The 11,827-nt window shown below is 39.5% G+C and overlaps 1 protein-coding gene across 1 annotated transcript; it reads right to left on the bottom strand.

The window, feature by feature from the left end:
* Window positions 1-651: 651 nt before the first annotated feature.
* On the bottom strand, window positions 652-3,650 carry ZBTB34 (zinc finger and BTB domain containing 34). Its single transcript, XM_010145130.1, has 2 exons — window positions 3,610-3,650; window positions 652-2,366 (listed from the first exon to the last, which is right to left on the bottom strand). Exons 1-2 carry the CDS (start codon window positions 3,648-3,650, stop codon window positions 842-844), a joined length of 1,566 nt encoding a protein of 521 aa, XP_010143432.1. The 3' UTR covers window positions 652-841.
* Between the last annotated feature and the right edge of the window lie 8,177 nt (window positions 3,651-11,827).

Genomic DNA, 11,827 nt, shown 5'->3' with positions numbered 1-11,827 from the left:
TTTAACCATAATTTAATAGATTTATGGCATTTGGTTTACATATGTTATAAAGCAAAGCTATTAAAACAAGGTAATTCACTTTGCTCACTTTTGCACACAAAGTAATAGTTTAATAAAATGAAACCCAAACAACATTCTTTTAAAACCAAAACCATCCTCCCAGAGTCCTAAATCCTAAGCAGAGAGGAGACCTAGCAGTTGGAAGAATGGTATATGGTTAAACCTTGACATACTGTTACATTCACCTCAACCAGAATAGGAAAAGTGAAAGCATTTTATATATATAAAGCAAATTTATATATATAAACAGACTAACTACCGGTAACAGTTAGTATAAGCAAACAGATTTCACTGTGACACACGTAAGGAATCAAAGCTGTAATATTCTCTCTCACCACTGCTGTGTAACTCATTACCAGCAACAGGATTTAAGAAATAAAATAAGAGAGATTACAGCTTCTTGGTGTATCCAGCAGAGCTGCCAATCTTATTCTAATATCCTTCTCCACTGGAATCTGCGTCTTGCCAGATCAGCCAGGAGGGACACTTCAGCAGACTCTTCCTATCCTTTCCCCAGCATACTGTCTTTTGTGTTTTTGAGCGTCTTCAAAAGTAAAAAAAAAAAAAACAAAACCCAAAACAAACCAAACTACTCAGCCTCCTTCAGAAACAAAGAATATTTATGTAGTCTTCTCCAGAAACCATTTTAACCTGATTTCCAGAAGGTCAGGAAAATTAAAAGGCTGTTATTATACTTGTACTGAAGATTACTAACACAAGAAAAGATTTAAAAAATACATTAGTAATGTGCTTGCTTGCGTTGCACTTAGAATGTAACGTTTTAATCAGATGCGTTAGACATCGCATGAATTTCCATACTAGAATCCATAGCTTCAGAAGCTGAAGCATCATTATCTACTTTCTGTTCCACAAATGCTTCTGTTCTGTCTGGAGATTCTACCCTGTTCCTCACTTCGGTTACCCCGGGGTGATTTTTTCGCAAATGCTGGTTTAGTGTACCCTGGAAGGGAAAACATTTTCCACAGATCTCACAGCGAAAGGGCTTGTCATCTGTGTGACCGCGAATATGATACTCAAGTTGGTCCTTGCGGGTGTATTTCTTCCCACAAAACTTGCACACGAAAGGAGTTATTCCCATGTGCAATCGCATGTGTCGATCGAGGCTCCCTTTCTGGTTGAAAGACTTCCCACAGTAAACACAAATTAGCCTCTCGTTGTACGGATACCAATGGCCTCTTGTATTTCTTTCCCGTGGACTACTTTCATATCCTGGGTTACTCACCAAGGATTCACTGTCAGCCCCTTGCACCAAGCCTTGAACATCACTGTGCAAGTGATGACCGGTGGATACCCGCTTTTGGTGTGCACGACCCCCTCTGAAACAGCTCAGCATCGACCTTGAAGGACTTGTATTGCTCAGGCTTCCAAAGGTTTCAGACACACCCGTAGCCTGCGATGAGGCATGGGTAAATGAGTAAACATGTTGTAACACAGGCCCATAGGAACCGACATTTATGGCCACCACTTGCTCTCCGTCCACCATCTCAGTATGATATCCGTCATCGCCAAGGGAAGAGCTATCGGAGCAGCTTGGCCTGTCAGACTTCTCCATTTTAACTTTCACCTCTGCGATCTGACTTTCTCTTACTATCAGGTCTCCTGGCTCATGATCACCTTCAATCTGAATCTCATATTCAGAGATACTTCCACTGCTTCCTCGGTCCGAATGCCCTTCTTCTTGCAGACGACTACACAGAGTTTTGCCCGGAGTAGTTTCCATCCTAAGATCGCTGCCTGCTGTTGACTGTCGCACCTGAGAGCAGTAGGGGGGAGATATTTCAATAGGATTGGCAAAGTAGCTGCTGTCTTTAACTCCGTTGCGATTTTCTGAACTTTCTTCAGCACCCACAGTGACAGAGTCAACATCACCAACGCTGATCTTTGAGTGAATACTCTCCAGTATCTGTGTGCATTTATCGATGACGCACTGCATCTGCAGAAAGCTAGCTGCGGTTAGAAAGCTAACCACATCCTTCAGCTGTAGGGACATCCTTCCAGTGTAACAAAAAGAGAGCAACTGTTCAAAAACATTGGGATTTTTAATAACTGATATTGATAAGCCACTCATGGTGCTTAATGCTGAATGGTCACGGAAATACGGAGAACTGGCAGCTAGGACAGCTTTATGGGCTCGAAATGGCTGACCCTGAATATGCACAATTATGTCACATAGCTTTCCTTGTAAGCGGAGTTCGTTTAACTGGCTCAGAACAGTGTTGCTGTACTCGGGCACATCAAACTGAATGAAACTGCTGCTGTCCATTTCTACCGCTGTAAAGAGTAATCTGAAAGAAAAACGAGAAGATTTACAACTGAGAATGAACACAGCTTTCCATTTCAAAAATAAACACCTGCACATGTTGAAGCTAAATCACATTGTTCAAGGTGTGTTACGGCAAAACAGCTGATATAAATACTAGGTTAATACAAAAAGAAGTACTCATTTTTTTCAGTTCTACAATTTGAATTATCCCTCTGCAACATTCACAATTCAACTGCTCATAATACATCACAGGTTCCCTGAGACAGTCCATGTCCTAAAAGGAACTTCACAGTTTCACTCCCTGGCAAGAACTGCAGAACAATATTCCCACCGTCCCAAAATTAATTTTCTAGTCACTAGGCAAGTCTAAAACTTCAGAACCTTTAGTAGGTCTTCAAGCCAAATGCATTAATACTTGCAGGGAACTGCACTGTTAAATTCCCCAAGAATTATTTTTGGAAGCTACTTGATGAAGTTTGAAAAACCTGCTAAAGAAAAGCCACAGGTGCATATAAAAATACATAACCCCCCCCCATTTCTTAGGTCTAGATATGTCAAAATTGTTCAGAAAAGATTAATATATTACACCAGTGACATCTCTGTTTAATCATTTACCTCTTCGGAAAAGTCTCAATAATTTTTTGATATAATTTTAAAATGTAAAAATCAATCTTTCAATATTCACATCAGAAAACATGGAAATCCTAGTGAAAGTAAACATTTAAGTGTGGACTCGGTTCCAAACTATGTACTTATCCAGTATGGCTGAGGTTCCCAGACAATAATTAACGTGTGTCAATATGTGAGGCAGCGTTTGAAGGAAAGTGTTTGAGCCACCCATGGACTTTCACTTTTTTTAACTTCCTTTTGTGATCATCCCCCCCCACCTTCCATAAACCATGACGTGAACTTTGAAGTTCATCTGATACAGAAGTGATTGCCTAGCTGGAATGATTTCATGTTTAAATTCTAACCTAACTCAAAAGCCATGGGTACTCAGGCTGGCCTGAGGAAAGGATGTTCCAAGAGGCTTTAGAGAGCTGGACACATTTCAAAACAAGACCTAAAGAAAAGCACTTTCTGGCTTTTTCACAGTGTTATCATAAAAAGCACACACACACTTGTCCCCTTGAAAGGGTCTATCTGCAGCAGACATCACCCCGTATTTCCAAGACTGGGCCCCAATCAAGTGCCCAAGAATTTTCAGACTTTTATTGCTATTCTTGTTAACGCGGAATTCTGAACACATAATATTGCCACCATACCTGCTTCTCCAATTGAACAAACAGATCTCAACATCATCCATTGACTTCTGATGCAGGAAGGATGTCCAATGTATCACAACATACTAGTGGGGTTTTTTTTCTATTTAAGTATTATGTTACATGCTGTAATGGGACATATGAACAATTTAAATCAAATTATGAAAATTCAGGCACTCTAAAAACAAAATCAACAGGTAGGAATAAGAAAAGTAGTCTACAAGGAAGAACTGGAGCTCTATCAGCTGACTGTCACCTCATTCACTGACATTCATAGTCTTCACAATTGGAACTTCTTTTCAGCGGAGAAATGAGACAGCCAATTTCCTGACTTGACCACCATCATGTCTGACTCAGAAAACCATCAAAAGCTCTCACAGAGCATCCAAAATCAGAGCTAAACATGTTCTGGAAGTTACCAATGTGTCATACATTAAAATGTGTAAACCAGATTTCATTTGAGTTTTTAAAGTGTTATGTAAAAGCGGTGGAGAAGATGCTTTATGTCTGATGGGGGAAATAAGGACTAAAAGGTGGTTACCAGAACTGATACGATCTCAGCCATCTGTATAAAGATAGCTTTGGCAGGACAGCTCTTTCATTCTGTGAACAAAGCTGCAAAATGATTCAGAACTTGTGAGCTGATGCCAGTCAGACACAGGTCAGAAATCAATCAAACCAACCCCCGTCCAACAGAGGAGCAGCAAGATTAACCTTGTTATTCTGAACACCTCTGCACGTCGTGCAGAGAAGCACTGATCAAGCCCCTAGCAGACGCACGCAATCCGTCGGGAAGACAGAGGCCCCAGCAGTCAGAAGCCGTCTGTCAGCGCCCTCTCATTCGACAGGGCAGCAGGTCACTACCTTCTGTGGCTTATGAGCTGTGCTCAGATCCACCATCAGGACATTCTTCATTACGCTTCTCTTTGCTAAGCGGAGGAAGAGCTTTTGCTGACCAGAAGTGACACGAATGGACAAGTCACCTAGGTTGAGGACTGTGTACAAACTACAAGACCAGTGCCCAGCAGTGATCATTTGCCATTTCTGCATCATTTCAGAACCTTGAGCTAAGAAACCAGATCCTGGTCGAGCCTCACTCAAATCCCATCAGAACTTTTCTTTTGTGTCTAGAATGTACAGAAGTTTGTTGTATATAGAAAGTGGCCTTCCTCCTCACTCCATACTTAGAGACAGAAGGAATGAATTAAGGAAAGGCAACTGAGTAGAAAGATGGACATTTTCTGCCTTACCATAGAGAAAAAAGGAAAATGTTCTTTTGATCACAGTACCTTAGAACCTCTAGATGAATTCACAGTCCCTAGGACATGGCCACACATTGAAAATGGACTGTGAGCACATACCAGAGAAAGCATGAGAACCAGGAAGAGAGGGACACCAAGGGGAAGGAGATCCACAGCAATCCTTGCACATCACAACACTGTTAGAACATCTAATTATCTCCGTAGGCATATATATTTATAAGCAATTCTACGACCTTGTTCTCAGAGTTCTTTCATCTTTCACTCCTTAAAATGTTAGGAGTAAACAGCACAAATCCCAATAGTGAGTGGAGAAGATGATGGAGTTAAAGGCCTGTATGTCTGGCTGTGAGCACGGCAGATAAGCAGTAAAACCCAGAAAGAGCAATCAAAGGAACATACAGTACTGCTTTGAAAGCAAACAGAGATCAAGTACACACAGAACATCCCAAAAAGCAGTGGACAAGTTTCTACACCCATTTGCTCTTAAAAAAGAAAGTTAGAAAGCTACAGCACGCACTTGTTGTGACAACTTTTTCACTTTAGTTTCCTCCTTCAAAGACGCATACTTCCTGTGATCTTAAAAACATCCGTGGGAAGCTGGAGTTAAGCAACAAGACTTTTAAACAGCAGCGTTTGACAGAAGGGAACCCTTATTTCGCTTTCAGCAAACTCTTTCAGCAAAATCTCTGGCTGAAGAGGTCCTGGAACGATGAGGCTGCCAATGAACACCATGCTCAGGAGAAGCAGGACTGTAGCAGGAACAGCACTGAGACTGCAGTAATTTTGCTGCGGTTAGTACCAGGGCACCACAGCTTTCTGGCATCAGTTTGGGAAAGCAAGACCTGGGGAAAAATCTGAGCATGACACATGTCAGAGAAGCAGGCACCACTAGCAATATTTTATTGATGAATAATGGTTAGAAGGAGAACAGTCTTATTTATCCGCATAAATCCTCAATGTCACTATCTAGAAAATAAAAGTAATCTTTAGATTATATTCCCATACATGAGAAAGTTTGATTTGTATTACAAATAAAATAAAATCAGCAGTTCTGTAATCAAATTCCAGTAGAATTAACCAAAATATTGTTCAGCAGTGCACTGTACCATAACAATACTCTATTATTCATCAATGCTGGCAGGCCAGTAGCTCTTTCAAGACAATATGATTTATGGTTGAAGTATTTCTGGAACACATCCCATAAAGTTCACTACAGTTTGAAAAGGCTGATAAGAAACTCTCAATTTTTTTTAACTGCTTCCTCCAAGCTGAAACATCTTCCTAACCTCTTTTCTTTTGGGGTGGAGCAAGAAGCAGGAATTGTGGACACACCCACTGCATGCTCTAAAGAAGAAAATTATCTTTACAGTTAACGAGGGAGTCGTAAGGAAGCTTTGCTTCCCAAAGCAGTAAGAATGTAACTACTTTAATTCACATAACAATTCTTTACAGAATAGCAGAGGTGAAGCAAAAAAAAAATTAATGTGTAGTCAGAAGTCACGTCTAGTAGCTTCCATGATATTTCAGCACAGGTAGTCTGTGCTCTTTAGGACCGAGACCACAGTATTGTAGTTGAGAATGAAGACAAGTTTGTGTTTTACAAACTCAAGCATTTGGGGGGTAGCGAGAACTAAGAAAACTCATAGCCATGTTAGGTACTCTCGTCATCAAACCCACTGTAATTTGTCTTGCTTTAGCTTCCCCCCCAGCTGTGGGACAGTGCAATGTTAGGTGGAAGTCCTCTAAAACTTAAGTCTGCCGATGGGCACCTGTCTAGGAATAGGTCCTCTCTCAGCCTTCCTGCGTAAGTCAATTGAAGTGTTTAAGGTTTTCATAGATACTATGTATCCAGGAAACTGGCTGAAGGCTTTCCAGTTTTAAAGCACAGGCCAGAACGGGGCACTAAGTTCACTAAGTCTTAGCAGGGCTCTGTGTTGAGTCTCCTGTCTATTTCTGTAGGAGGTGATCCAGTCACTCTCAAAAGAATCATATCAATTCTCTTCGTGTCTGCATTACATTTATTCATCAGGGTCTTATGCAGCAAACATAGTCCATGACAGGAATGGACTATTAGTGGAACGCTGCCCTACGTCTGTCAACAAAAGTGTTCAGTGAAGTAACCTGCCAACATGAGAGTGCATTTACCATTTCTCATTAGATTCCAAAAGAAACTTACTTTAACAATTATGTTCTATGAAAATTCTTATTTCACTTAAAGAAACCAAGAATAGATGGTGACAAAACACATTCGGTATTTAATTTTACTGGCATCACACAGTAGCAGCAGGACAGCATCATATAACTACAACATGAAGCTGTGCGTCTGCCAACGCCGTATTAGTTTCTGCTTCTAAGTCTGCACCTGTTTAATTTCATTCGCTCACCGATGTATGATTCACCATTCTCAGACAGGTGAATGATACAAATTGTATCATTTATATCATATCTTTTATGGTAGGTATCATATCTTTTTAACTCGCACAAGGTGTGAGAAAAGATCCCTTGCATTTTCTTTAGTTAGCTCAGCAACATGGGTTCCTTGGGAAAAAGCACACGGTACCAATCATTACTGTCGTAGCACGTGTCTGAAAACAGAACCACGTAGAAAAGTTAGGAGAATCATAATGAAAATTAAGACAAAAAAAAAAGCGTTCCACGACACCAAGAATGGATACTCCGTAGGTTACTGCTCCGAATACAGAGGAAAACCAAGAAAAGAAGCAGGTATTGGTATAAATCAGTACACTCCTCCCTTGTATTTTGTAGGATTCAGTATTTACTACATCATCTGTGAGAACTTCAGACATCATTGCAAAAAAACTTAGCATCATTCAAGAGATTTTTAGGCTAGGAACGTAACCCTATCATCTGTGATCATGTAAGTTTTAGGGCAAAATCTTCATCACTTTCAACCCTTTCAGTCTGCATTTGCCTTGGTCTTCAGATTACAGCAGCCACAATAACGAATGCTGCTGTACCAAAAAACCCTGCGTTCGGTACATCACAGTCTAGGAGCCTTTCCGAGGCTGACCTCTTTAAATAATCTTTGAAAACAGGGAAGAAACTGAACGTATAATCTTTTAGCAGAGTATACCTCTCATAACAGTAAGGTATTATACTCTCTTTTAAAAGTCAACACCGAATGCCCTCGGGCAGCCTGATGTAGTGTGAGGCGCAGCACTGCTGCTTCGCTGGAAATGTGGCCCCCGAAGCATGGTAAGCTTCCCTACAGCTAGAAAACAGATCTTAATATCGCAGCCATTTCAAAAAGGAGAAGAAAAAAGAGCTGTTCTGCCAACAACTGAGATAATTTTGTGCAGAACTAGAACACACTTGTAACAGTATAAGCAGCACTATGTAAAGATGGAGCGTTGGGGTTTGCATCAATTCTTCCTAAATCCAAGCAGCCATTTTCTTAAGAATTCTCCAGCCTTTAAAAATCACAACAGAGACTAAAGTATTTTATACTTATCAAGTGAGATAATCAGATACCACTATTCTTTATAGATTTAAAAATCTATCGCACTCAAGGTTTTTCCAGAAACGCACACAAAATGAATAATAATAAAAATAGACCCTTGTGTATTTTCAGCTCATCCATGCAGTCTCTTTTGTGGTCTATACAACACACTGCCAGAGGCATCCTCCTGGTGTCAGAAAACACACCTAACAACACACTTCTCCTTGTAATTTATGCACCAAATCATAGACATATCTATTTATAAATTTAAAACAACGCCTTTGAACCACAGAAAGGATGATAGGGGAAATTTTTCGACTTAATACTTAGGGGAACACTTGGAAGGAATTCAATATACAGTAAATCTTTGTGTACTAGCTCGGTTTTTCTAATCTTTGGCCTCATTACATAGAACTAACATTTAAAAGCTCTTTAACACAGTATCACATAGAGCTACAATGAGCAAAAAAAATATCATTGAAAACTTTACTCTTTCTAAATTTGGTCACCTAGATGTTACCTCGTAACAGTAATTCACAAGCACATGACTGTTAACTAAAACCAAAGAAATTAATGATACAAAGCAAGAAGCTTCAAGATTGGTGGTAAAATTGCAAGTATCTGCTCTTGACCAGATAAAGTGATAGCCTCATCCATTTTCTTTCAAAGCTTCCCTTGAATGGAACATTAAGCAAGCACGGACTTACTGCTGAAGTATTTGTCATGTCAAACAAGATAATTTCCTAAGTCACTCTTATTCACACCCTTCTTTTGTGAACTCTTCGTTTCCAGAGAATTACAAAGCTGCATTCTAGAAGCATTATTATCCAGAGAAGAATAAACCAAACAACAATCATGGCTCAGGCTGATTTGTATGCTTTGTCTTTAAACTCCCTCAAATATATTTAAATACAGACACACTGGAGAGTGCAACTTAGAGAGACTGCTGCATGTAAACATGGAATTTTGATTTCTCAGAATAAATAAGTGACTGTCATGGACTCAGATGGAAGTTTAACAAAGAACTGACATAGAGATCCTAAGAGATGCTACAGCACAGCAGAAAATTCTGTTAATATTTCTGCTGCAGCATGCAAGTTTCATGCCTCTCCAGCAGGAAAAAATGCACTTTTAACTATGGCATCTTTTACACCTGCAGAGATCTCAAACCCCTTTCAAGTAACGTTAAACACGTAATTCTGTTAGATTCGTCTCTAACAGGTAAATAAAACTGCCAGTATAATTAAAAACAGCTAGCACAAGCCTATATTTACATATAAACTCCCTGCCCATACCTTTGTTAAGCTCAGTACCTACAGTATTGTTTATTCCTGATCAAGAGCCATCCAAAAAAAACCCCAAACCCTAAATGAGAACTAAGCTATCTTTCCAGTAGTATAAAACAGAGTAATGCAGAAGTTATGGAACTAACCACACATCTCAAAAATAAACGACTATGGGAGCAAATAGTTCTTTTCTTAACAAAACAGGATTTCAAATTCTCATTCTGCTCCGAACGTTAACAATTCACAAATCACTCTACAATTTAATTCACAAGTGTGTTAAGTTTTGGAGAAGTTTGAACTAAGCTAAAAAAAAAAAGTGCCTACTGCAGTTGGTTTGGACAAAATTTGGAAGTAGTGAACCACCTGTAGTAAAACATACATTAAAAGGTGCGTGTGTCTTAACTATTCTCTGGAAAACAGCTTTGGAAATGAATCTGGTTGACTTCTATTTTAAACTACAATACAGAATCTGCTATAGCAGTAGAGACTCCACAACAATTTAAAACTTCGTTATATTACCTCATAGAAATGCAGGAAAAGCCCAGTTTCCGCAGAAACCAAAGCCAATTAGCGCAGGCTGAAATATAGTTACTAGAAAACTCAGTTCTCACATGCCTTCCTCAGTAGGTGTGGGAACACTGCATGAAAGTCAGTGTCAGTCCTCCTCCTCTGCAGACGGAGAGGCAACACTCAAAGGACTAAACACCCACAGTGAAATCAGGAGTAAAACTCCTGTCAGGCGAGCACTCCTACAGTGTCACAGAACACCATCCTCTCGCTTGCAAGTGTGCACAATACATCAAATCCCTACACTTTTTGCAGAAAATTTTTTTACTAATTTTTTTTTACTAATTCAGACTTCGGTATAACAAAAGTTGAAAATTATTTTTTTTTACTTCACCAACATTTATGATGGTGAGGTGATGAATGGAAAACAGCTTGAAGGAGTGGATGATTTTAGCGTCAAAATTAAACCCAAATAATTTATACGCTTGTATATATACACACAGGTAATAACGCTAACACTACAACCCTATTTTCAATGCTTAATATGGTGCAGCAGGGAAATTGTTGGAACTGCACATTTAGCATTTCATAGAAAAAAAGAACATGAGCCTTTTATCTGAGCAAATATCCAAAGAAAGCAGCTGTGAAACTGGAGTTCAAGGGCCGCCTTCATCCCTTATTCTCAAACTGTCTTCCTCACAATTGCTTGCCTGTATGGAAGTGATTAAAAGAATAAAAATGAAACAACTCATGATGCATAAACAGAGTTTCACCTAACGATTAGAATCCTTCATACAAATAATCTCTAAATTTTGGCTCTAGAGGTCAAGTCACCACAAATGCAGTTACAGGTGTGTATCTACTTCTGAATACAGAAAAAAAAGTTACTAGAAGGCAAAAATGGAGATCGCCAAGATCAGCAAAAGTATTGTGTCAGATAAATAAAACAAAGGGGCATGTTTATGATTGATACACTTTAAAATCAGCAAGATCTTGCAAGTAACAATGACAAAGTTTTATTCTGTGCACTAACTTCACAATATACCCATTATGTAATCCTAAATATTTACTGTCCACGTTTTCTGAATATCTGACAACTTTGACATGCCACTGTCAGTATTAAAAATCCCCAAATGACAGCATGAGACGTGTGCACGCACGTATATAAATGTATATACACCCAGAACTTTAAGAAATGGGAAGGGAGAGGACTTTTCTACCTTCTGCTATTATAATAATAAATGATTTTCCACCAAGGTAATACTTGGTTAGTAGTATGCATTTTAATTTACTACTTTTTTTACCAGACACATTTTTTTTGCAGTAGATTCAAGGCAGCTCTGAAGAACACATTTTCATAGTATTTTCCCAGTCTGTTACTTCTGATAGACTGAACGTTTTGTAGCTCTCAGTGAAGAGGCGATGAAGCTCAGGTACATCCTGATTCCAGATGCTGAGAACTCTGTAACACCTAACCACTCCAGTGCACCTAATCCCATGTCACTTTGTTTTCCTGGGAACCAAGCTCTCCCATGTCAGTGTTTCTGAGACTGTTCAAGCCTGTTCCAAATTCACTCCCAAGTTCGGTTTATTCTAAAATAAATCCAATTCTGCATGCTATGCACAACTCACGGATTTTACAGAAGACTGGGGCTGCTCTGGAACTCCTCTACCGGAGCAGCAGCTGCCGAAGGGTTCACACTACC

Source organism: Buceros rhinoceros, unplaced genomic scaffold, assembly GCF_000710305.1.
Source record: "Buceros rhinoceros silvestris isolate BGI_N320 unplaced genomic scaffold, ASM71030v1 scaffold28521, whole genome shotgun sequence".
NCBI lineage: Eukaryota > Metazoa > Chordata > Aves > Bucerotiformes > Bucerotidae > Buceros > Buceros rhinoceros.
Note: the sequence above shows the minus strand (reverse complement) of the source record. Positions and strands in the feature narration are given on the sequence as shown.